Below are 22,148 nucleotides of genomic sequence, written 5' to 3' on the forward strand. Positions count from 1 at the left end.
CGTGTTCCCCGCCTCAGAATTTAAACGTACACTTTGTATTTCACAGTTTAGCTGCATCTGCTTGGAAACTTCCTTTGAGGGCATGCCTTTATTGGTTCTGAAATGTACATTAGTTATCTTTATGCTTGCTGATGTCAGTCCCTCTGCAGCACTCCTCGCAACTGGGCAGACTGGTCTCCGCTCTGAGTGTACCGGAATAAACAGATATTGGTTTGTATTCTCTACTGTCTGACCGACTCTTCATTTGGAATGGAAGGCTGAGAGGTGGTCATTAGTGACCCAGGTGACCCTAAACGGGTATCTTCCTTCAGTTCCATTGTTAGTTTTAGAGTGCTCGGTACTAGTTACATTGCTGATAACCGAGGCCTCAAATGATGGTTTGCTTTTTACTTTCAGAGTGTTCCAGTGATTGTTAGATTGTTAATTTCAGGGAACCTCAATGACAGTGCTTCAGAGTGATCCAGTGCTTGTTTGATGGTCAATTTCGAATTGATCTTGTTTAGGGCAGGGTACCCCAGTGGAGCAAGCTATTCCACCCACTCACAGGAACTTTGCAGTAAATAATGGAATTCTTATGAAACTCCATGGAATTCCATTTAGTGCAACTCCGCAAGATCAGCCCCCCCATACTCTGAACTTTATATACATACTGCCTGGGTGGTCTGTGAGGGGTGGGTGACTGCAAACATTTGAGCTTGCTGCAGACAATGTTTCTTGGAACATTAGGAAAATGCAGCATTGAAATTCATGTTGTTCCTCCCATATCAAAGAGATGAAAACACAATGGCATGTTTCTGATTTTCTACACATAAAGTGGTATTGGTCTGTTGATGCAGCCTGATGAGATACTAGCAATCTTTTCCAACTTCTTTCCTCTTTCCTAGTCCCACTTCAGCACTTCTACAGTGCCTTACATGGTTATGCTATCTCTTTTATACTAAACAGGCACAATAACCCTCAAGGAAGTTTTACAATTAATCAAACTTGTGATTTGCAGATCACATGCAAATCTCTTTAATGAGAGCAATAACAACTGGAGCAATATATTGGAATCAATATAATAAGCAACATTATCAGACTCGATTGAGTCAAGAGAATGGGTGGTGGCCTAGCCTGTATCTACCACAACGCTCTCCCAACCATTATAATAAGAGGAGCTAGATGCACACCCAGCATCTCTGCAGTGGGTGTTCTTAAATCTCGAAATCAACGGTACACACAGTAGATACTAGTAAATACAGTTTTCGGGCAGATATAGCTGGCAAGATTCATTGGTGGTCAATTTTCCTATTGTGGTTAAATGAGGGGAACTGAGGACGAGTAGGAGATAACAGATTCAAATCTTATTGCTCCAAACTCAGCTTTTGAGTCATCAGGGTGGATACAAAAGCACCAATGAGTTGTGAACTGGAAAACTCCTTTTGGCTACAAATGGCCATGACTGTTAACAAATATTTTGTTTCTGTATTTGTCAATTTGTTTAAATTGTTCATTACATTGGCGCATGTCACTTTTAAGTGGTCAGACCTAAAACTCTGGATTTCACTTGTAGGAAAAGGTGAAACATATAGCTAGCAAATCAGACAACAGCCTGGACATATTTCCAAAGTTTAGATGTCTGGTACATGGACCACAATTTTATTCTATCTCGTGTGTTAGAATTGGGGGTTTTGTTTGCAGAGGTATGCACGAACAAGCAAGCAGGAACCATAATCCTAGTCAGGGTTAGTTCAAGTTCAAGTTCAAGTTCCAATATTTATATAGCGCACTACTCACCCAGAGGGTCTCAAGGCGCTTGGGGGAGGGTGAAGGACTGGGTTCTGCTAAGACCCAGCGGTGCCAGGGATAACACCTAAAACCTTCGTGGGTAACCTGTTCCGGCGTACAAATGACAGAGACACGGGACACTTCCTTCGGCGTCAAAGATTCGAGGTTTATTACTGCAGGGAACACAGAAGTCACAAGAAGTACAACATGTGTAAGTCGTGGAGTCTGATTCGAATTGCTACTGTGGGTCGCTCCTTCTTATACAGTTTTTCCTCATAGGTTAACATGGTACACAAAGGTTTACAACTTGGTTCCCATCATAAAACAGTAAGGGGTTGCTTTCATGTATTCAAGGCCCGGAACATAAGTACGGAAACGCTTGGTGGTTCCAAACTGTAAAAACCCATCTTCCCACCATTAGTATATTCCAATCAGCAGTAAACAGATCGAAGAAGGAACAGAAACAGGTGCAGAGGAAGACAGAAACAGTGGGGAGATTGGAAAGGGTGTAAAAGGGGTGGTATCGGGAAACACGAGCTGCAGGCATCAAAGGGACGTGCCTAATGAGATGCACGACTGAGACAATAGATCGACACAGCAAGATGTGCCTCGAGCGGGGCCATCTGCCTTACAGTATCATCCCCCTCATCATAAAGACACTTTCAAAGGAAACGTGTCTTCCGCAAAAGTCTTGGGAATCCCAGGGTCGCAAAGCGGACAGCGTCCCTTTGCTGGCTACTTGAGGGCAAGAGACAAAATGGATGCCGCATCTAAGATGGAACCCGTGGGCTCGGATGTAGGAACCCACGAAACAAACGAACGGTTTAGGCTAGCACAGCGAAAACGCGTACACCCACTAAACTCGTCATTTGCGGTTCATAGATACCAGACTCGACCATATTCGTGCGAGTCGAAAACACCACTTACGATCGTCACGGAACCTCAGACGCTCCTTTTGCCCTCATGTAGGCAAGCACTAGTCGGAATCATACTCGATATTTATCAGACCATCCAGATGCTGCTGCAACATAATTCTATCCATCAGAGTTCCTTTGGTAACAGGTGGCTGTCTTATACACGTCGTAGCACAGAGGCCACATAAGGCAGGACCACACTGCACACAAAGACAACACGTGAACAGGAATGCTACAACAGCCCCGATGATCATCAGAATCTTCCAACCCCAAGTCGACATTAGGCCCCAAAACCACACAAGTAGCGTCCAATCCCCTACGTCCACGTGTATGGACTCGGAGCTCTTATGCAACTTTGAAATGGCTTGATAGACAGTCGGAGCGTTATCTGGAATGAAAATACAGCAGCTCGAATGGATCACCTTACATACTCCACCTCGATCTGCTAAGACAACATCTAAAACCATACGGTTTTGTAATGTCATAAGCATATCCGCCTGAAGTTCTGCGGTAATGTTACCAAGGGCACTGGCAGTGATATTAGCTGTCGATTCCACCACTCGGGTCAACTGTCTCAGGTTCCTACTATTGACCATAGGTCCCCAAAACGGAAAGAAACCCTTAAAAAAGTCTCCTGCCTCTTGACCGGCAGTGTCCTCTTCGCTAATCACGCCCCTCACAATTCGAGTCTTGTGGTAATCGGAGGTGACTGTAAAAGTCGGTGGCAACAAATTTGCAATGTAACATGTGCCCGCAAAGTCGGAGGGCAACCACGTATAGGCACGATCATGACAAACAAAGTACGTACCCTTGGCAGTCAGAAACACAGGGGAAGAGAGCATTGGCAAGACATACATCTCGGAGCAAGCACTCTCTCCAAGATGTGCTCTCGGGCTTCGGCCACGACCTTTCAGACAGAAATTTCCAAGGTGGGGTACGATCCATATTGGAGACGAGCTTCTAAGCTGTCTTTCACCCACGAGCACACTATACTCAGCCTCACTCAGATCCCTATAGGCTCGCACCTCTTCCTACGGGATGAGCGACGGCTCATAGATATCCCTATCTAAATCAGCGATCGCTATAGCCAAAGGCTTGTGGTACGGACCGGGACCAAAGTGCGGAGGACGTGGCTCTCGATTGGGGTAGGAATCTAGTGCACTTCGAAACATTGTTTGGAATGCTCGAGCTGAACCCTGGGAGCTATAAGGAAGGACCAAGTACGGAATTCCCTTATCGGTGGTATGTGGCATCAACCCACACACCCAACAATTGGTAGTGTTAACCACCAACTGATGTTGATGAAGGAGCTGAATGAAGGAATTGTTCATAAATTCCGCACGTCTAACCTGCTCGTGTTGGGGTAAGATGTGGAAGGAATGAGGAGAAACAGTGGAGGTCGTTTTAGGTTAAGGAGAAGGGGTAGGTGAGACAGAAGGCAAGAACGTCAATATCAGATAATACACCCCACCCACCAATAGCGAAGAAACAGTTAGGAACAGAAGGAACACTTGAAACATGAAGCATTTGGTACGGGTAATTTGCTGCAACTTGAATCTTTGCGCCTGAGCTTGTTCCAAATCCACTAGCTTAGAGAACGGCATCCTCTGAAACCGTCCGCAACGTTTCTTGACGCACTTCGTTCTGTGTAGCAGTAGTCAATCCCCAGGAGTTCCCAGGAACCGACGGCCTCCGACCTAGTGTCAAGACCTACTAACCAGAAGGAAGTACACACGCGGCCCTACGGTTCACCCGAATGCAAGGTATTTATTTACAAATATATACAAAATCTCCTAGCTGTGGAAGCAAAACACATATGTGGAAACAAACTCACAATATTTACAAAAACCAAAATCATACGAGTGTTTTCAGACTGAATGGTATCAACGGGGTAATGCGGATGTCGAAAGGGGAAAGCAAAAGCTTTCTTTTATTAGTCCTTGGGATTGGATCGCAAAAAGTATCGGCTTCTCCCGGGACGTGTCTGTTCATCAAACAACTGATCCGATTGTTGGGACAGAGTTCTGCTGATCAGTCAATTGTTCAGTTCTTGAGTTTCTCGGTGGTAAGGGTTCAACAATGTTGTTCTGCTGCACTGAAGGCTCTCAAACAGGCTGGGCGTCGCTAAAAGGGACAAGTGTCTGTGCCGTTTCTGTTTCCGATGAAGCAATGCCTTTCCTCACCCACGAGTCTGCTGCTAAAGGTAGAGGTACCTTTTTGGTGTGGGTGGCGTGCACCCAATGCTTGCGTCCTTCCAAACGAACAGCAGTCCTCGTGGCGAGTAACACCTGGCAGGGTCCAGTAAAGCGAGGTTCGAGATTTCGTTTTCTTTCGAAATTCCGAGTTACCACCCAGTCTCCGGGCTGGAGCTGGTGGCCTGGACCCTCCGTCTGCGTCGGCAGTGCTTCAAAGACCTGTTGATGAATTAACCTCAGTTTAGCAGTCAGATCATGAAGATAATCGATCAACATTGGGTACTCAAGATCTGAAAACACACTCGGTCTAGGGACCCCCCAAACATTTTCAGGACAACCGAACACTATTTCGTAGGGACTAAGCCCTACTCGGGAGTGTATGGTCGCCCTAGTTGACAGAAGAGCTAGAGGCAAAGCGTCAGGCCACGAAAGACCAGTCGTAGCCTGAATCTTCGCCAACTTTAATTTGAGCGTGCCATTATACCCCTCAACCAAACCCGCTGACAGAGGATGATTGGCGCTATGGAATTTTTGAATAATTCCAAGGCCCTTACACACACTCTTCATCACACTCCCCACAAACTCACTTCCATTATCAGACCATACAATCCATGGCATTCCATACCGAGGAAAGTATTCCTTCAGTAGGATTTTCGCAATGGATAAAGCAGTGTTATCTTTGAGAGGGTAGGCTTCAATCCATCGGGAGAATGCGCAAACCACAACTAAAACGTACTTCAGGTTATTGCATCGCTCCATATGGATGAAGTCTAGCTGAATTACTTCAAAGGGACATGAAGGGGGAGCAAAATGGCCAGGAGGTGTAGGGGTTCCTTTTCCAGGGTTGTACATCATACATATCATACAATTCTTGACCAATCTCTCAGCACATTTAGTAATACCATCATTCTTCCATACAGGGGATAACAACTTGCAGATACCTTTCGCACTGATATGTGCCAAGCCGTGTGCCATCGTCACAACAGCCAGCACATACGCATCCGGCAACATCTATCTCTTATGCTCCGACAAATCAATCCAACAACCATTCGCATCCAACTTTCCCGTACTCTCTTTCCACTTCGTCTTTTCAATCTCAGTGGCCTCGTTCTGTATCGCTCTCACACTCTCAATAGTGTCCTCACACATACCAGTTTCTGCAGGCCACCTTACCGAACTCGTCACATACATTCTCGTGCTAAGGTTCCGGGCAGTCTCCTTAGCAGTCTCATCCGCAAACGCATTCCCACGACCAACATCATCTATCACCTTTTGATGCGCACTACACTTAACAATCGCCACCTGCTCAGGCAAAGTAAGTGCATCCAAAGGATCATTCACAAGCTGTCCATGCTGAATCTTAGTGCCATGCGACGTCATAAAACCTCTCTCTCTCCACAATCGTCCAAAGCTATGGGCGACGCCAAAAGCATATTGGCTGTCGGTAAACACATTCACCCGTTTCCCTTTTGACAACACACACGCTCTAGTCAAGGCAATCCGTTCTGCCGCCTGGGCAGAATTCTGATTCAATCTCGCAGCTTCCACAACCGTACTCAATGTCACTAGAGCATACGCAGTCATTACATCACCATTCGGCAACTTAAAACACGACCCATCCACATACAGAGTCCCGTCGGGATTTTCTAAAGGAGTATTTTTCAGGTCCACACGACCCTTTGTTTCCTCCTCAGTTCGTAAGTAGCAGTCGTGAGGTGCTACTTCGTCTAACTCCATAGTAATCGGCAACAACGTCGCCGGATTCAGGACATTACAGCGCTTTATCTGAATGTGACTTGCCAGAAGCGTCAACTCGTACCCAGACAACCGTGCACTCGTCAGGTGCTGGGTTTTCGTATGATTCAAGAGAGTGTCAACTGCATGCGGAACCATCACCGTAAGCATATTATCCATGACCAATCCTGCAGATTGCCGGATGGACACCGCAGCTGCCGCTGTTGCCCTCAGACAACTCGGCAATGCTCTTGCTACCGGGTCCAAGGTCGAGGAAAAATATGCACATGGACGCTGCTTACCGCCGAATTGTTGCGTCAAAACACTCAACGCACAACCTTCCCTCTCGTGACGTATAGTGTAAACGGCTTACTGTAGTCAGGGGTACCTAACACAGGAGCCGAACACAACGCGTCACGCAGTTCAGAAAAACTTTTCTGACATTCTTCCGTCTATGGCAAAGGAGTTGGAACATCCTTGCATGTAAGAGCCACCAATGGTTTCGCTAGCAATGAAAAATTTGGAATCCATTGCCTGCAGTATGACGTGATACCTAAAAAGGCACGCACATCTCTCTGAGTTGTTGGCACAGTCATTCGGGCAATCGCTGCAATTCTCTCTGGGGTCAACCTTCTTCCCTCCTTTGACAATAAGTGACCTAGATAGGTTACTTCTTGACAACAATATTGAAGTTTAGAAGGAGACACCTTGTGATATAAGTCACAGAGATGTTGCAACAACGATACCGTAGCGATTCTGCAAATGTCCTGAGTGTCTGCAGCCACCAATAAGTCATCGACATATTGGATTAAGGCCGCACCAGCCGGCAACATAAACGCATCAAGTTGACTCTTCAAGGCTTGGCTGTATATCGATGGACTCTCACAGTAGCCCTGAGGAGCACGTTTAAACCTGAAACTGCGGCCACCAAGCGAGAAACCGAAAAGGTCCCTACTCTCTTCAGCAATCGGGATGCTGAAAAAACGCATTTTTCAGATCGATCACTGAGAACCAAGATGCAGAGGCTGGAATCAGAGTTAGTAGAGCCGTAATGTCAGGCACCACAGGGAACTGAGGAATCAAAATTGTATTCACCTCCCGTAAATCGATAACAAAACGATAAACAGGGGGTTTCGATGGATCAGTGCGTTTCAGAATGGGCAGCACAGGGCTATTGCACACATTTCCCCGAGTCTCTTCGATAACGTCTTTTTCGATCAAATCGTAGATGATAGCTAACAGTGCTCGCTCGCCATCAAGGGAGATACAATACTGGGGAATACGTGGCAAACGCACATTAGATTTCAGATGAACAACATAAGGGGAAATTTCGAGCAGGCCCACGTCATTGGGACCTGTTGCCCACAAAGATGCAGGAAGAGAACTCAATTCCGGTGGAAGCTTGTCGATGGATAAGTACATAGGAGAGATAACTCTCTCTCCCAATGTAAGCTTTACTCCCGCAGGAGAACAATACAAAGTTGCAATTAGACGTTTCAGCAAATCCAGGCCCAAAAGATTCTCACCACAACCAGTAGTCAAAATCAAAGGAGCTTTCAGCTCACGAGGCCCAATTGTAAGGGGCAAAGGGCGCGAAACTGGATTACTAACAGGGGCGCCAGAGAATCCAACGGAAACATTTGTTAAGCCAGACAAAGGTGCGCCAGGGAGTTTCGAATGCATGATGGAACTTTTCGCTGCACCAGTGTCCAACAGAAAAGGCTCAACGACGCCCGAGGTGGCAACTGCGACGTAAGGCCCACTCTGATCGACCGGAACTGATACTACTCCCTCTCTTTGTCCATGGCTGTCCTAGTAATTACCATCATCAGTGTTCTGATCAACGTAATAATCGTCTACATTATACTGAGCAGATCTGCTTTGTGATGATCCACGCTGATCAAAACAGTTGTTAGAATCGGAAGAATTATTGGACCGATCAGTCTGAACACCACGGCCTCTACCGCGTGATGCTTGTTGGGGGCCGCTGCGACCTCCTCTAGATGAATTACCGCTGTTTCGATTGCGCAAGACTGGACAATCGAATTTCAGATGACCCTCGTTCCTACAATAGGCACACTGATTGTACCCCAATGAAGATCTGTCAAAAGAGGAGTCATTTCGAGATTGCGATCTATTCGACTGAGACTGCGATCTATTCCGCTGTTGCGAATCGTTCTGATTCGAACGTGGTGGATACACTTGCTGTAACAGCACTTTCGTTTTGAGTTCTTTCGTTTTCTTATCAGCACGGTCATTCTCTTCTTTCTCTCGGTTCTCATAATATTGTGCTGTAGCCAATATTTGAGCAGAAGTAGAAACAGCCCACGCACTTTCTGAATTACGCAATTTGTTGCTTAAGTCAGGCAGCAAATTTGAGACAAACTTATCCACAAACAATCGCTGACCTCCCTCAGTACCCATATCTTGACCACTATGATCAATGAATGCCTCTTCAAATCTCGTAAAGAAATCAGAGACAGGTAGGGAGGGTGTGTAGAAGGATAGACGCGTGTTGAGGCATTCGGGTCCTAGGTCGTAGAGGGATTTGTGTGCGTCGGTGAGGAGACGGAACGTTATTCTCTTGTTGACAGGGAGCCAATGGAGGTCTTTCAGGTGGCCGGAAATGTGAGCTTGCCGAGGGATATCCAGAATGAGTCTGGCTGAGGCGTTTTGGATGTGTTGTAGTTTTTTCTGTAGTTTGGCTGTGGTTCCGGCGTAGAGGGTGTTTCCGTAATCCAGTCGGCTTGTGACCAGTGCGTGGGTGACCGTCTTTCTTGTTTCGGTGGGGATCCAACGGAAGATTTTTTTGAGCATTCATAGGATGTTGAAGCAGGATGATGAGATGGCGTTGACTTGTCTGGTCATCGAGAGGGAGGAGTCCAGGATGAAGCCCAGGTTATGTGCATGGTGAGTAGGTATGGGTGCGGTTCCGAGGGCTGGAGGCCACCATGGGTCGTCCCAGGCAGAGGGGGATGGCCCTAGGATGAGGACTTCTGTTTTGTCCGAATTTAGTTTTAAACGGCTGATCTTCATCCACTCGGCTACTTCTTTCATTCCTTCGTGTAAGTTGGTTTTGGCGGTGTTTGGGTCTTTGGTGAGGGAGAGGATTAGCTGGGTGTCGTCTGCGTATGAGATGATGTTGAGGTTGTGTTGGCATGCGATGAAGGCGAGGGGACTCACGTTGAAGAGGGTGGGACTGAGTGATGATTCTTGTGGTACGCCGCAGATGAGTTCGGTGGCCTCAAATTTGAAAGGGGGGAAGCGGACTCTCCGTGTTCTTCTGGTGAGAAACGAGATGATCCAGTGCAGTGCTTTTCCTTGTATTCCGATGTTGCTGAGGCATTGAATGAGGGTGCTATGACAGACTGTGTCGAAGGTTGCGGAGAGGTCAAGTAAGATGAGAGCGACTGTTTCTCCATTGTCCAGTAGTGTTCGGATGTCATCTGTTGCAGCGATGAGGGCGGTTTCGGTGCTGTGTTTGGCTCGGAAGCCGGACTGTGAAGGGTCGAGGGATTTGTTGGATTCGAGGAAGGTGGCGAGCTGACTGTTGACGGCTTTCTCGATGACTTTGGCAGGGAATGGGAGGAGCGAGATGGGGCGGTAGTTCTTAAGTTTGATTGGGTCTGCCATGGGTTTCTTCAGAAGGGTGCTGAGTTCGGCATGTTTCCAGTTTTCCGGGAAGGTAGCGGAGTTGAGGGAGCAGTTAATGACATCGCGGAGATGGGGTGTGATGATGGAGTCTGCTTTGTTGAAAATGTGGTGGGGAAATGTGTCGGTTAGTGATCCTGAGTGGATGGAGTTCATCAGGCGGATGGTGTCTTCGGTGGTGATAGGGCTCCAGGCGCAGAGGTTGTTAGAGTGCGGTTTTGGTTCAGAGGTGGGTGGAGTGGACTGGTCTTCGGACTGGTTTTCACAGCTGTTATGTATTTTGTCGATTTTGTTGTGGAAGAACGAGGCTAGAGAGTCGCATAGGTCTTGGGAGGGAGTGATGTCGTTAGTGCCGGTGGAGGGGCTAGTGAATTCTTTGATGATGTTGAATAGTTCCTTGCTATTTGGGCATTGTTGTCAACTCGATCCTTGAAAGCTGATTTCTTGGTGGATCCGATCAGTTGATGGTGTTTGCGGGTGGTGTTCTTGAAGGTGGCTAGGTTGTCAGTGGTTGGGTTTTTTCTTCAGGTTTTCTCGAGAGTACGACAGAACTTTTTGGATTTTTTAAGGTCATCGTTGAACCAGGGGGCTTTTTTGCTACCATGCTTGATTAGATGGTTTTTCAAGGGTGCTAGTTTGTCAGCGCTCTGAATGATCCACTGAGTGAGGTTTGTGGCTGCTTGGTTAGGGTCCACTGAAATGGCAGGGGGGTTTTGGTGAAGCGATGTGAAGAGTTGGTCGGTGGAGATTTTGTTCCAATTTCTTCGGGGAATAGGTTGTGGGGGGTTGTGGGTCGTGGACTTTATGTAGTTGAAGTGAACGCAGCTGTGGTCCGTCCAATGGAGAGCTGTGGTGTGACCGAAGGAGATGTGCTTGCTAGAGGTGTGTCCGGCAAGGTGGGTGGGGGTGTCAACAAGTTGTTTGAGTCCGAGATTGGCCAGGTTGTCCAGGAGGGTGGTGGTGTTGTTGTCGTTTTTCTTTTCCAGGTGAAAGTTGAGGTCTCCCAGTAGAATGTAGTTCTCGGATGGGAGGGCATGAGGGCTGATGAAGTCAGCGATGTCTTCGCTGAATTGTGTGCGGGGTCCTGGGGGTCTGTAGATGAGGGTGCCTCTGAGTGTGGTTTTGGGGTCGGTGTGAATCTGGAAGTGAAGGTGTTCGGCGGTAGCGAGGTTTTCGTCGGAACTAGTCGTGATGCGGATGGTGTTCTTGTGGACAATGGCGATGCCTCCTCCTGTTTGGTTGGTGCGATCTTTTTGGATGATCTTGTAGGTGTCCGGGATGGCTATGGCGATATCGGGGGCTGATGAGGCGTTCATCCATCTTTCTGTAAGGAAGGCGACGTCCGGCGATGTAGTGTCGAGTAGGTTCCAGAGTTCGATGGAGTGTCTGTGGACTGAGCGGGTGTTGAGCAGGATGCACTTTAGGTGGTTAGTGTCGGAGCTCTGTTTGGAGATTGTGGGTTTGGTGTGGGTCCTGATGCAGTCGAACTTGCAGGAGTGGCAGATGAAGGGTCCATGGGTGTGTCCTGGGGCGGCTTGGTAGCAGTTTGGGAGTCGGCCGGGGTAAAGTGCTGAGAGGGTTGCGGAGTCATAGGTAATGCGGGTGGAAAGGGAATTGCGGGGAACAGGGGGTATGGCGCTGGGCGCGGTCCAGGCGCGGACGGGCATAGACGGGCTTACCTTTGGCGCACCTTCGTCGCGCATTGGGCGCGATCGCTGCGCGCAAAAGCATCTGTCATAAATGGCTAGTGGAGGGGGGAGGGGCGAGGGAGGAGCAGCTGAGAGGCGGGAGTGGGGCGGAGAGGCGGGCAGGGAGGCACAACAACAAACACCAAAATGGCTGCAAGCCAAAATCGAAACTGGATTGGGGCACAACCTCGTAAGCGCTAAGTAGTGGGCAGTGGCACCGGCACAATCAGGCACAAAATATTAATACAGGCAAAGGCAGCAAAGTATCAATGAATGCTAGTCAAAGCGCGCTTTCGCAAATTAGCGCTACAATATGACAATTAGCAGCAAGCAGGCACTAATGGATGCAGGGGCAAATCGAACTATTACAGAGATCAATCAGAGCAATTCAAACTATAACAGAGATCAATCAGAGCAATGCGAGGCAGAGAAGCGCTACGATACCACCAGGAGCAAGGTGAGGAGCGGCCGTCTCTGAAGGCTTCAGGAAGGTCACAGACACACTATTAGACACTAGTCAGACAAATTTTAAAATAACTTGTGCTCTCCCTCTGGTAGCTTGGCAGAGAGCAGGAAGTCTTAACTTAAGAGATAATGTGTAAAGTATTTGTGCAACACAACACACAGTAACATATTGAAAACACCACAAAAAACTCCACACCAGTTTAGAAAGATAGATTATGATGTTATAAGCAAAAAAAAGGGAGAGTTTGTGGCCTTACGGCCAGATCTGCTGACTTTGGAGCTGGGAAACCAGGTTTGAGCCTTGGTTCGGCTCAGCTTCATGTGATTATTGCTAAATCAATTAATATCCCGGTGCCTAGCAAAAATGAATGTGTCCTTGTGTAATGTAACTGGTGCTCATTTATAGTGCTCCAATACCTTTGGGTCACGTTTGTGCTATATTAATATGCAAAACAACAAAAATCCAATAAGTTGAAGTCGAGATATGAATTTTTAAAGACTAAATGTAATGCTTTGAAGCAATAAGCGACTACAGGGAGGTTATCTTCCAGCACTGGACCAGAGCAAAGTCAAGAGTTCAGGCTGACTGTTATGAAGCTTGGGCCAGAAAATGGAGCCAATCAAGTCCCACTGAACAAACAACCTTGATCCTGGTCCCAACAGCATGTTGTGGGAAGCAGTCGATCCCTCAGTAGGGGTAATGTATTGTTTTACTTCATGCTGTGGTGGCGATGTTGCACCAAGTGGAGAGGCATTTACAGAGTGGTTTCTCTGCGCAGTTGAGGAGATGCAGCATTCTTCCCACACACAGGCGGTGTTGAGGCAGTTCTTTTGCATCAGTTATTTTGGCGTAGCTCTGGTTTCTGGTCCATTCACCAGTTGTGCTATACATAGACTGAAAATGTATCCATTTTAACCGACCAGCAAAGAAACAGGTGGTGCGACTCTGAAATCCCTGAGTGTCAGGAAGCAAGAGGCAAGAAAACAAGCCTCTGGAGACCACTCTGGGTACAAGGATGAATCAATCAATCAATTAAGTAATTTGTAAATCACGCTACCTACCCGCTAGGGTCTCAAGGTGCTGGGGGGGGGGGGTTGCAGTCAGTGTCTTGAGCAGTCTTCTGAATGCCAGGAGGTCTGTAGTCTGTCGTAGGTAGAGGGGATCATGAGTCTAGCTTTCCCTCAGCAGGCTCAGAAAGCATCAGGTAGCAGGGCAGCACAACAAAACAACAGTTATTCCAGAGCAGCAACCAGCAGAGTGACAGTCTTTGATCAGCACAGTAGTTCTTTTGACAGAGTTTCTTTACAGTCCACCAGTGTCTTGTGGGGGTAAAAGACCCAATACTTATATGCATTTGTGACCTGGAAGTGGTGGTGACTTCAAAGAATGTATGTATGTATGTATGTGTCTTGTAAAGCGCACTGCTGCCCTGAGGCGTCGTGGCGCTGTAGACCGCTGGGGAACCCGTCCTGGCTATCCCTGTGAGATGGTCCCTACTGGGTATCTCCAAGGTGAAACCAGGCATCCCCGGTGAATGTGGGGGGCCGTTGTAGAGATGAGGCAAGCTAATGCCCAGAGTGGCTGAGTGTGATCCTTTTTCTGAATTGTTTTTGGCCACAATAGGTGTGGCAGGGTATACTCAGACATGAGTCTCTTTCTCACTGCACCATCAGGATTCAAGCAAGCCGGGCCGAAGAAGGCTGAAATGCCAGAAACCGGTCCCCGGTAGCTTGTCTCCTTTCTGGCGAAGAATTGGCTTGGTAGTTTAGTCTGCCCTGTTCCCATGATGCACTGGGCCAGGGACAGACTGATTTGCATATAGCCAGGTTCTGAGCTGGGATGGTGCAGTGAGATAAATAACAGTGATGGATCAAGCCCTGATCTTTGGACTGGGTAAGAGAGGTCTGCTTAATTCAGACACTCTGTTCATCACCACCCCCTTTTCTGAATCGTCCTTGGTTAGAGTAGGCACCGAGGCGAGAATTATCGAGTCCGCTGACCCTGGTCCACGACCCTGCCGCGTCGAGAATTGAACCCTGGTCCCAGGCCGTTCTCTGCTTCCGGGTCTGCCGCCTCTAACCAGTGAGCCACACAGAGAGGTCCTTTCATTTCAGACCCTGGGCCAGTCTCACTACAGAGGAGTAATCAACCTTGTGTGTTATGGACAGGACACTTCCTATTAAGGTATGTTAGCTCCTTCCTCCCATCCTGCTAATGATGAGAAATCAGGATGCAGATGGGCACTACTAACATTCTTCTGTGTACAACGGTCTAGAGGGAATGCACTTCAGACATGTAAAGAAGACAGGCTGCAGGTCCACAGATCATTAATAGCAGATACACTTCAACCTTCTAAACTAGTAATGTTAAAATTAACTTTACCAGACGCTCCAGCAACCGGGCCACACAGGGTGAGAGAGCCGTACACAGCAGGTCCGATGGACTCCATTCCCCAGGCTCCTCCACTCCTTCCTCGTCATCACCAGCAGCTCCGGGAGGTGCTTTTAACCACCGGCGATCTCCCGCAGAACAGGAAGAGGAAGAGGCCGGGCTGTTTCATTTCAGATCCCTCTAATTATACATTGGATAATTGGAAGTTGGACGGAAACCAGTCAACAAAGCAAGGTAATTTTTAATCACCTTATTAGTCCTGACTATCCCAGTACTTTATTGTGACTTCATCCAGGGTCACCGGGTCTTTATGGTTTAGCGTCTGCAAATGGGCCAAAGGAAAACACCCACTCCACATGGGGGGACCTGGGGAGTCTACATGCCTGGCAAAATTGTCTCTTTTTTGACTAAAGCTGCGCTCGCAATCAGGCATGAGATAGCTCTTACCGAGTGAAGGTTATCATTAGAGGCTGGACAATGTTTTCAGAAGCATGCTGCTAGGGAGGAGGGGGAACAAGGAAAATCAGCAGCTGCTATGGGTCCTTTAGAAGGCTCATCAATCACAATTTCCTCTGCACCCTCATGTCAACTACTCACCCCTGATGAACTCAACATGTTATCTAACACTCTAGTTGATAAAATAAAAGTGAGAAACGATGTGGCCTCAGACTTACCCCCATCCAAGAGAAAACAAACTGCTTGTAATAAGTCATTCGAGGAAATCCCCACTGACACAAACAAGGACACAATCGTCTTTATAATCTGGTCTGAACCTAGAGCAGTTATTGGACTCTTTATTTACAAAGCTTGAGTCAATTACAAAGGCTCTCTTAGCACCATTAATGCTAACATTCGGAAAAGCTGAGAAACTAGTCAACAACTTGATTACCAATTTTAATAAATGTGCAAGGACACTTGTGCCAAAACCAATGGGGGTAGGGGCGGCAATTCAATCTCGGAATATGAATCAAATTCAACCCAACCCCTCTGGCCCATGTTTAAATGTTCTAGGGACTGAAGGAATACCTAGTGGATCAAGTCAGTCAATGAAAACCATGGTTATAGGATCTGTAGCCCAGAACTCCAAAGAAGCCCAGACGGGTAGACCCCTAAATACTGAGAGGGCCCATCAACCTACACGTATCCAACCTAATCATATTATACACAAAGTTATGAAGCAAAGCATTCTTGATTTACCTCCTGCATCTTCCCCTGTAGTAGCAGTCTTACTGGTGGCCCCTTCTCACTGTCAGGACTTCTGTCATCCGCGGATCGCTGTTACGAAACAGCGCTACTAAGGTGATCGCAGTGCAAGAAGAAAACTACATTTCCCAGCATTCCGTGGGATACGTTGCGTGCGTGACGCACCCCTCGCAATACCAGGAAATAAAGATCTTGCCGAAGACGCCGGCATTGCCGATTATTCCTGCCTGATGACGGTGAGGGTTGGTATGCTGAAATTCCGGTAAGACCCTTCTTGGTTCATATTTCTTCGGACCGATTGGTACCCCGCTCTGGGTTGGGTACACTACCTGAGATGCTCCAAGCTGAGACTTGCTGTTAGCGGGATATTGGAGCACAACTAAGTTCCCTTCTCCAAACAAACACTTTCTTCCTGTTGGAAGAGATGTGCGCTCGCTGTCTCATTGCAGGGAGAAAACAAAGACCCGGCTATATTTGATTTTGGGAAAGACCCATTTGTTCATGGGTCCTTGTGAAACACTACGCTGCCTTGAGAACGATAAAACAACAGTCTGGGCTCAGACTGTTTTCTGCTTTATTTGCTTTGAATCTGGATTACATAGTCGTCTAAGAGTCATTAGACGCCTGTGGAGCACAGGAGCTGTGCAAGTTCGGCAGACCACATTCAGAGGGTATTAATCATGCCTGCTGGACATTTATGAATTGTCTTCACAACAATTTGTCAATCTTTTCATCCCTACACAGGAGAAACAATTTAGGGATTGCATATCGGAGGGATTGGTACAACCACAGAAATGAAAACAGACATTGTTTGGGATGTTGAAGGATTGTTTGTAAATTAGTTCAGCTCACATAGGAATGAGAGTTACATTGTATGTTTTGTATCTCCCACTGCAGTTGGTTCAACATCCTGGTATCGCCCTGAATCTCTTCTCCTAGGTTTCAGGTCAACTGTATTTTCCCTTTCAGGTAGGGGTGACACCATAATACAAAATACATGATAAAGGAAAGAAAGTGGGTGGTTCTCATGTGGTGGTGTGGGGGGTGTATTCTAATTGTCTGTTATTCTCATTTCAGATCTCCCTCCCCGCTGTCCCCTTCCTTTCCTTCCCCTGTGGGACTATCCTAGTAGCCTGTGTTTACAACTTCAGGCTCTGGGGGAGTTGCGTAGGGGAAGTTATAGGTAATTCAGCACAGCCCCGAAGAGACCAGAAGAAGGAGCCTGACACTCTCTCTCTCAAAAAACTATGGAAACCACCAAGGACTTATTATATAAAGTGACTCATTGGTGTACTAAAAATGCTATAAATGACATGAGTATATCATCTGACATTATTATGGTCTGAAGAGTGGGGGTGGATAGGTCATTGAAAAAAAAGATTGGCGTTGGTGACTGCATAGTTGTCAACTTTCAGAGAAAGCCAAGATAATAATAGGCTGCTTATACCAGAGTAGTTCAAACTCCTTAATTAGAGTAGTCTTGCTACAACATTTTTACCCCCCTGGCCAGCGCAGATATCCTAAGCAATGGCAATGGCTAATATCCCGAAAACCAGGCAGGTCTGTCAACAAATGTTATATAGATAATAACTTACCAATGAGTAACCGTTTCCAACCCCTAGCTAGCCTTCAGAATCTGGATGAAAATGACTGACTAGAGCGTGAAGTAAAAACATATCAAGACACACCTCCAGTTAATATGATCCAAAACACACATAAGTTACCGGTCTTGGATCATGTTGCAATAACCACTGCAACCCCAGGAACTCCCCCTATTCTAACTCCGACTATGGCAGCGTCAAAATGAATGGGTTTTGCAGTAGAACACCCACCACAACACCCATTGCCCACCCCTTTTATGCTAAGGATAGCGTGAAAGGGTGCCTTATTTACAGGGAGGCGTTGAGCCATGGTGATTGGCTTAACGCTGCCTTGCAAATAAGGCAAAGCCCCTCTCGCCACAGGAACATCACTAAACCTGCACGTAAATATGCCCCTGAGTGTGGTTTCCACCCCTTGACAAACGAATCAAGAAGGAACTGAATGCATGTCACCTGTATAACCGCTTATCTCCAAAGACCACAGAGCATCCGCTAAGTAAGTCTGAACTTTCTAAATGAGCGCGAGAGAAAATTGCAGTTTATTTTCTTGGACCCTTAAACAATTGTCATCACCTCATGGTAGTTATTGGCGAGTACTCAAGTTTTCCCTTAATGGACAATTTATCATTGACTACCCATAACAAAGTCATTGAGAGACTGGATAATATTTTCGCAGTGTGGTGTGTTCCTCTGTTCTTAAGTCTGTTCTTTAACAGGAGAGAGCTCAAGGACTTTCTTAGTTGGTTGAATGTCAAGGATCAGCAAAGCACACCTCTCTGGCCACTGTTGAATGGTGTTGTTTAATGATTTATGAGCACCCTGAAGAAAGTGGTTCAATGCTTTGTGCTCAAAGGACTCAATCTCATATCAGGCTTTTGCCTGGCTCTACATGCCTATCAATCAACTCCCCATTCCATAACAGATGAAAGTTCTACCACCTTGATGTTTGGAAGAGCCGTTGGGACAAAGCTACCACAGTGGACCACAAGCCCAGTGATAGACATTGACGAGATTCAAGTCACAGACACTTCTCACAAAAGTAACATGACGATCTATGCAGATAAGGGCAGATGCATTCAGGCAAGGGTTTTAAGGACGGAGACTGGGTCCTAATTAATCAAAAACAGAAACAAAAGATTACTGGTTCATTGGATGCCGAAGCATTGAGAGTCGTGCAAAAACACAAGTCGTCACAAGTTGTTTGATGCTGAACCATTGAGAGTTGTGGTAAGTAATGAATATATGGCAAATGCTTAATGTCCCTAAAAGTCAATTATGAGAATTTCTTCACATTTCAATCATTTGTGTGAATGTTTGTTGGCTCCCGACCTTATAACTGAGACAAGTCCATCTGATTTCCCAAGTCACTCATCTGACTCCACATCTACGATGCCAGATAACAGTGTGACTCCCTGACCTCATACTACTCAATCTGGTACAAGCACATTGTCGGCTCATTGAGAAGCTGTAATGTACATATGTTGCTCGTATTTTTTATTTAACAAATGTGGAGTTGTAGTATCATGTGATTAAGTGCTATAGGACGCTTGTGGTCCTACGTGGACCCCTTACCAAGTTACCCAAGCAGTTAGGAGGAATTTGGGATGTGTATTGGCACGGTCAAAAAAGTCTATGAAAGTGTGTTCAGTTAATGGTCGCATGCTGAAGAATAAAGACACGTTTACCAGAGCTCTGTGTGTGGCATAGTCATTGGTATGCTCCAGAGTTGAGCTGAATGCTACAGCCTTGAAAGGGTTAAATTGCACATACATATATATTGGTGTCTTGCAGGCTTTTCTTACCCTAAAAGGGGCTGATTTTGATTAAACCTCTGCTCTGTCAGTCCCAGGGTGGGGTGGATGGAGATCAGTTGAAGTTGAATGACAAGATGTTGTGTGCATAGTGCTTATCAGTGTGGAAATAAAACAATAACTAGAAGGGGATCAATTTAATTCATGTCCGTGTAAGGAATATATCATGGTAACACGTATGGAGCGTGGGCCATAGGCGTCCTCACCACCAGGTATATGGCCTACTAAATTTGTCTGGATTTCTTTGCCTATTATATATTTCTCACAACAATCATCCAATGACCTTGCTACATACAAGAATCATCTTGATAGAGAAGATGAAATAAATTAGTGTGTTTAATGTTTTCACATAGTACTGTCGGTTATAATTTCAGATAGTGCACTATGTGAGGAGTGTGCGCTTTAACACCAGCTCCGGAGAGGAAATCTTCTTTGATGAAAATGGCGATGTGCCGGCAGTGTTTGATTTTATCAACATCCAGCTATCCTCTGAAGGTTCCATCAAACTGGTGAAGGTGGTGACATATGACTCCAGCGCCCCTGAAGGGAAGCAGATCAGGATAGAGGATGATGCCATGATGTGGAACACAGAGGACAACCAGGTGAGGATCTTTGAGGGATTTCTTAGTGGGAAGGGGCAGATAGTGCAACTGTTATCGGATTAATGCACAGCGGTATTTTATTGAGAGGTAAACGCTCATCTATTAAGTAGTGTTTATTGTTGTTTTTATGGTGCTCCCCAAGGTAACGTCGAGGGCCCAGCGATGTCGATCAAAATACTTTAGAACGTGAGGCTAGAGGATCTCTAGTCTCATCCCTTCGCTGGCACACACTTGGTTGTCTTTCCTTGGGTCAAAAAAGACTTTCATTCAATATTTCTTGTTGTGTATCTTTAATTTTACTTCATGATTGAATTCCTGATTTGCGACATTGATTCTTATGTCTTCAAAATCATTATCAACAATATTTAGTTCAGGCAATGTCTTTCAAACGTGTCCAATGCATTTCGGGCATTTTTAACATGCCCTTCATCAGGGAATTGACACTGAAAACAATAATGTAAATAAACATTAATATGGTTACTAAATATGTGCACAGATAAACAGTACACAAACATGTAAATGATTGCAATCATGTTAAACGTTTTCCAAAGTATTAAACTAGCTTCTCAAAGGGAAACGATAATACCAAGCTATAACTATTTACCCAACATGTGAGAAAATGTCGCAGCGTGTTTACATGCAAAGGTAAGAATAAATGGGTCGGCGTGTCACTTACATGCCTGTCAGGGAAAGCTGGTGTAAATCTAAAAAAGAATGGGAGGAATGCGGTTAGCGCATGTTGACAGAGTGCTTCGGTGGCGCACTCGAGAATTGGGTCTAGCGGGTAGTGAAAACTGACCTTAAGGTTGTTGGGAAAGTGTTCCGGTCCGATGCTCGTCTCCGAAAAACGCCGGCTCAGACGAATACTTGCCGCGTTTAGATATTTCAAAATGGGGTGATCACGTGATGGGTCACATGTTTAAGACATAATGGAAAGACTATAGGAGTTTAAGATTTCGTCGGGGGAGAATACGAGCTAAATTACGAAATTGTCAAGAGAGTGTGCTAAAATGAATTAAAGGGGTTAATGGGGATGCTAACGAGCTCATGGTAGTGAGAGATGCCAATTACAAATTAAAGTGGAGATGTATAAAAATCGAACCCTGGTGGTGGAGGTAAAAGGGAACTAGGTGCTAACCGTGTAGCTAATGCGGTTGTGACGAAAATTGAAAGGAAAACCGGGATATGAAATGTCAATGTCAGTGGTGATAGTGAACATACACAGTGACAACAAGTACAGTCTACGGAGCAATATTTCAAAGATAGCAAGACAGTTCAATTCTTTCATTTAAACCCATCGGTTTTTGGGTCGATAATTTGTGAATCCAGTAGTTCTCTCTTCTTAGGAGATATTTGTTGTTATCTCTCCCTTCCTTTTTAAGAACCGTTTCGAGAATGATAAATTTGATTTGAGAGACGTTGTGTTGTGTTTCAACAAAGTGTGCAGATAGTGCTGACTTCAAGTTTTTAAGTCGAATGTTAGACTTGTGTTCCGTAAGGCGCACCTTGATTCGTCGTTCGGTCTTGCCGACATACATCTTCCCGCAGGGGCATTTTATTCCATATATCAAGTTGCTGGTGTCACAGGTTGCATTCACCTTGAGTTTGATAGGATTACCTTGTCTCGGATGATGGATAATGTTTCCTCTGATAATGTTATTACAGTTGCCGCAGTTTAGACAAGGTTTGGTTCCAATATATACTGTGGTCTCTATGGGCTTGTACTGTAGGATTTCTCCCAAATTCTTTGCCCTAGTGAAGGCGAATAGTGGTGGTTGACTAAATGAGTTTTTGAAATCCGGTTCAATGTTTAAGATTGTCCAATGTTTCATTATGATTTGTTTACATTTTTTGCTGGCTGTAGAATATTTAGAAACCACCACTGTCCGTGATTGCTCTGGTTTTATTGTTGGAGTTAAAAGTTTGGTTCTATCCATGTTGTCAATCCTTGCTTTAGTTTCTTCAACTAGGGTTTGTGGGTAGCCTCTGTTGGTAAATTTGTTGGTCATCTCAGTGAGTCTTTTCTTGAGAGTGGTTGTGTCTGAGGTAATCCTTTTAACTCTGGCCATCTGTGAATGTGGTAAATTCCGTATCAAATTCGGTTCGTGAAAACTCGAGTGTAATA

General features: G+C 46.0%; 1 protein-coding gene across 1 annotated transcript in view; it reads left to right on the top strand.

The window, feature by feature from the left end:
• Positions 1 to 20,086, top strand: part of LOC147666665 (vomeronasal type-2 receptor 1-like) — an 87,108-nt gene extending 67,022 nt beyond the window's left edge. The window contains exon 4 of the mRNA XM_086948985.1: positions 19,796 to 20,086. Within this exon, the coding sequence (XP_086805111.1) occupies positions 19,796 to 20,086 (291 nt within the window). The remainder of the gene's footprint in view (positions 1 to 19,795) is intronic.
• The last annotated feature ends 2,062 nt before the right edge of the window (positions 20,087 to 22,148 follow it).

The sequence above is a fragment of the Lissotriton vulgaris genome, unplaced genomic scaffold (assembly GCF_964263255.1).
Source record: "Lissotriton vulgaris unplaced genomic scaffold, aLisVul1.2 SCAFFOLD_3613, whole genome shotgun sequence".
NCBI lineage: Eukaryota > Metazoa > Chordata > Amphibia > Caudata > Salamandridae > Lissotriton > Lissotriton vulgaris.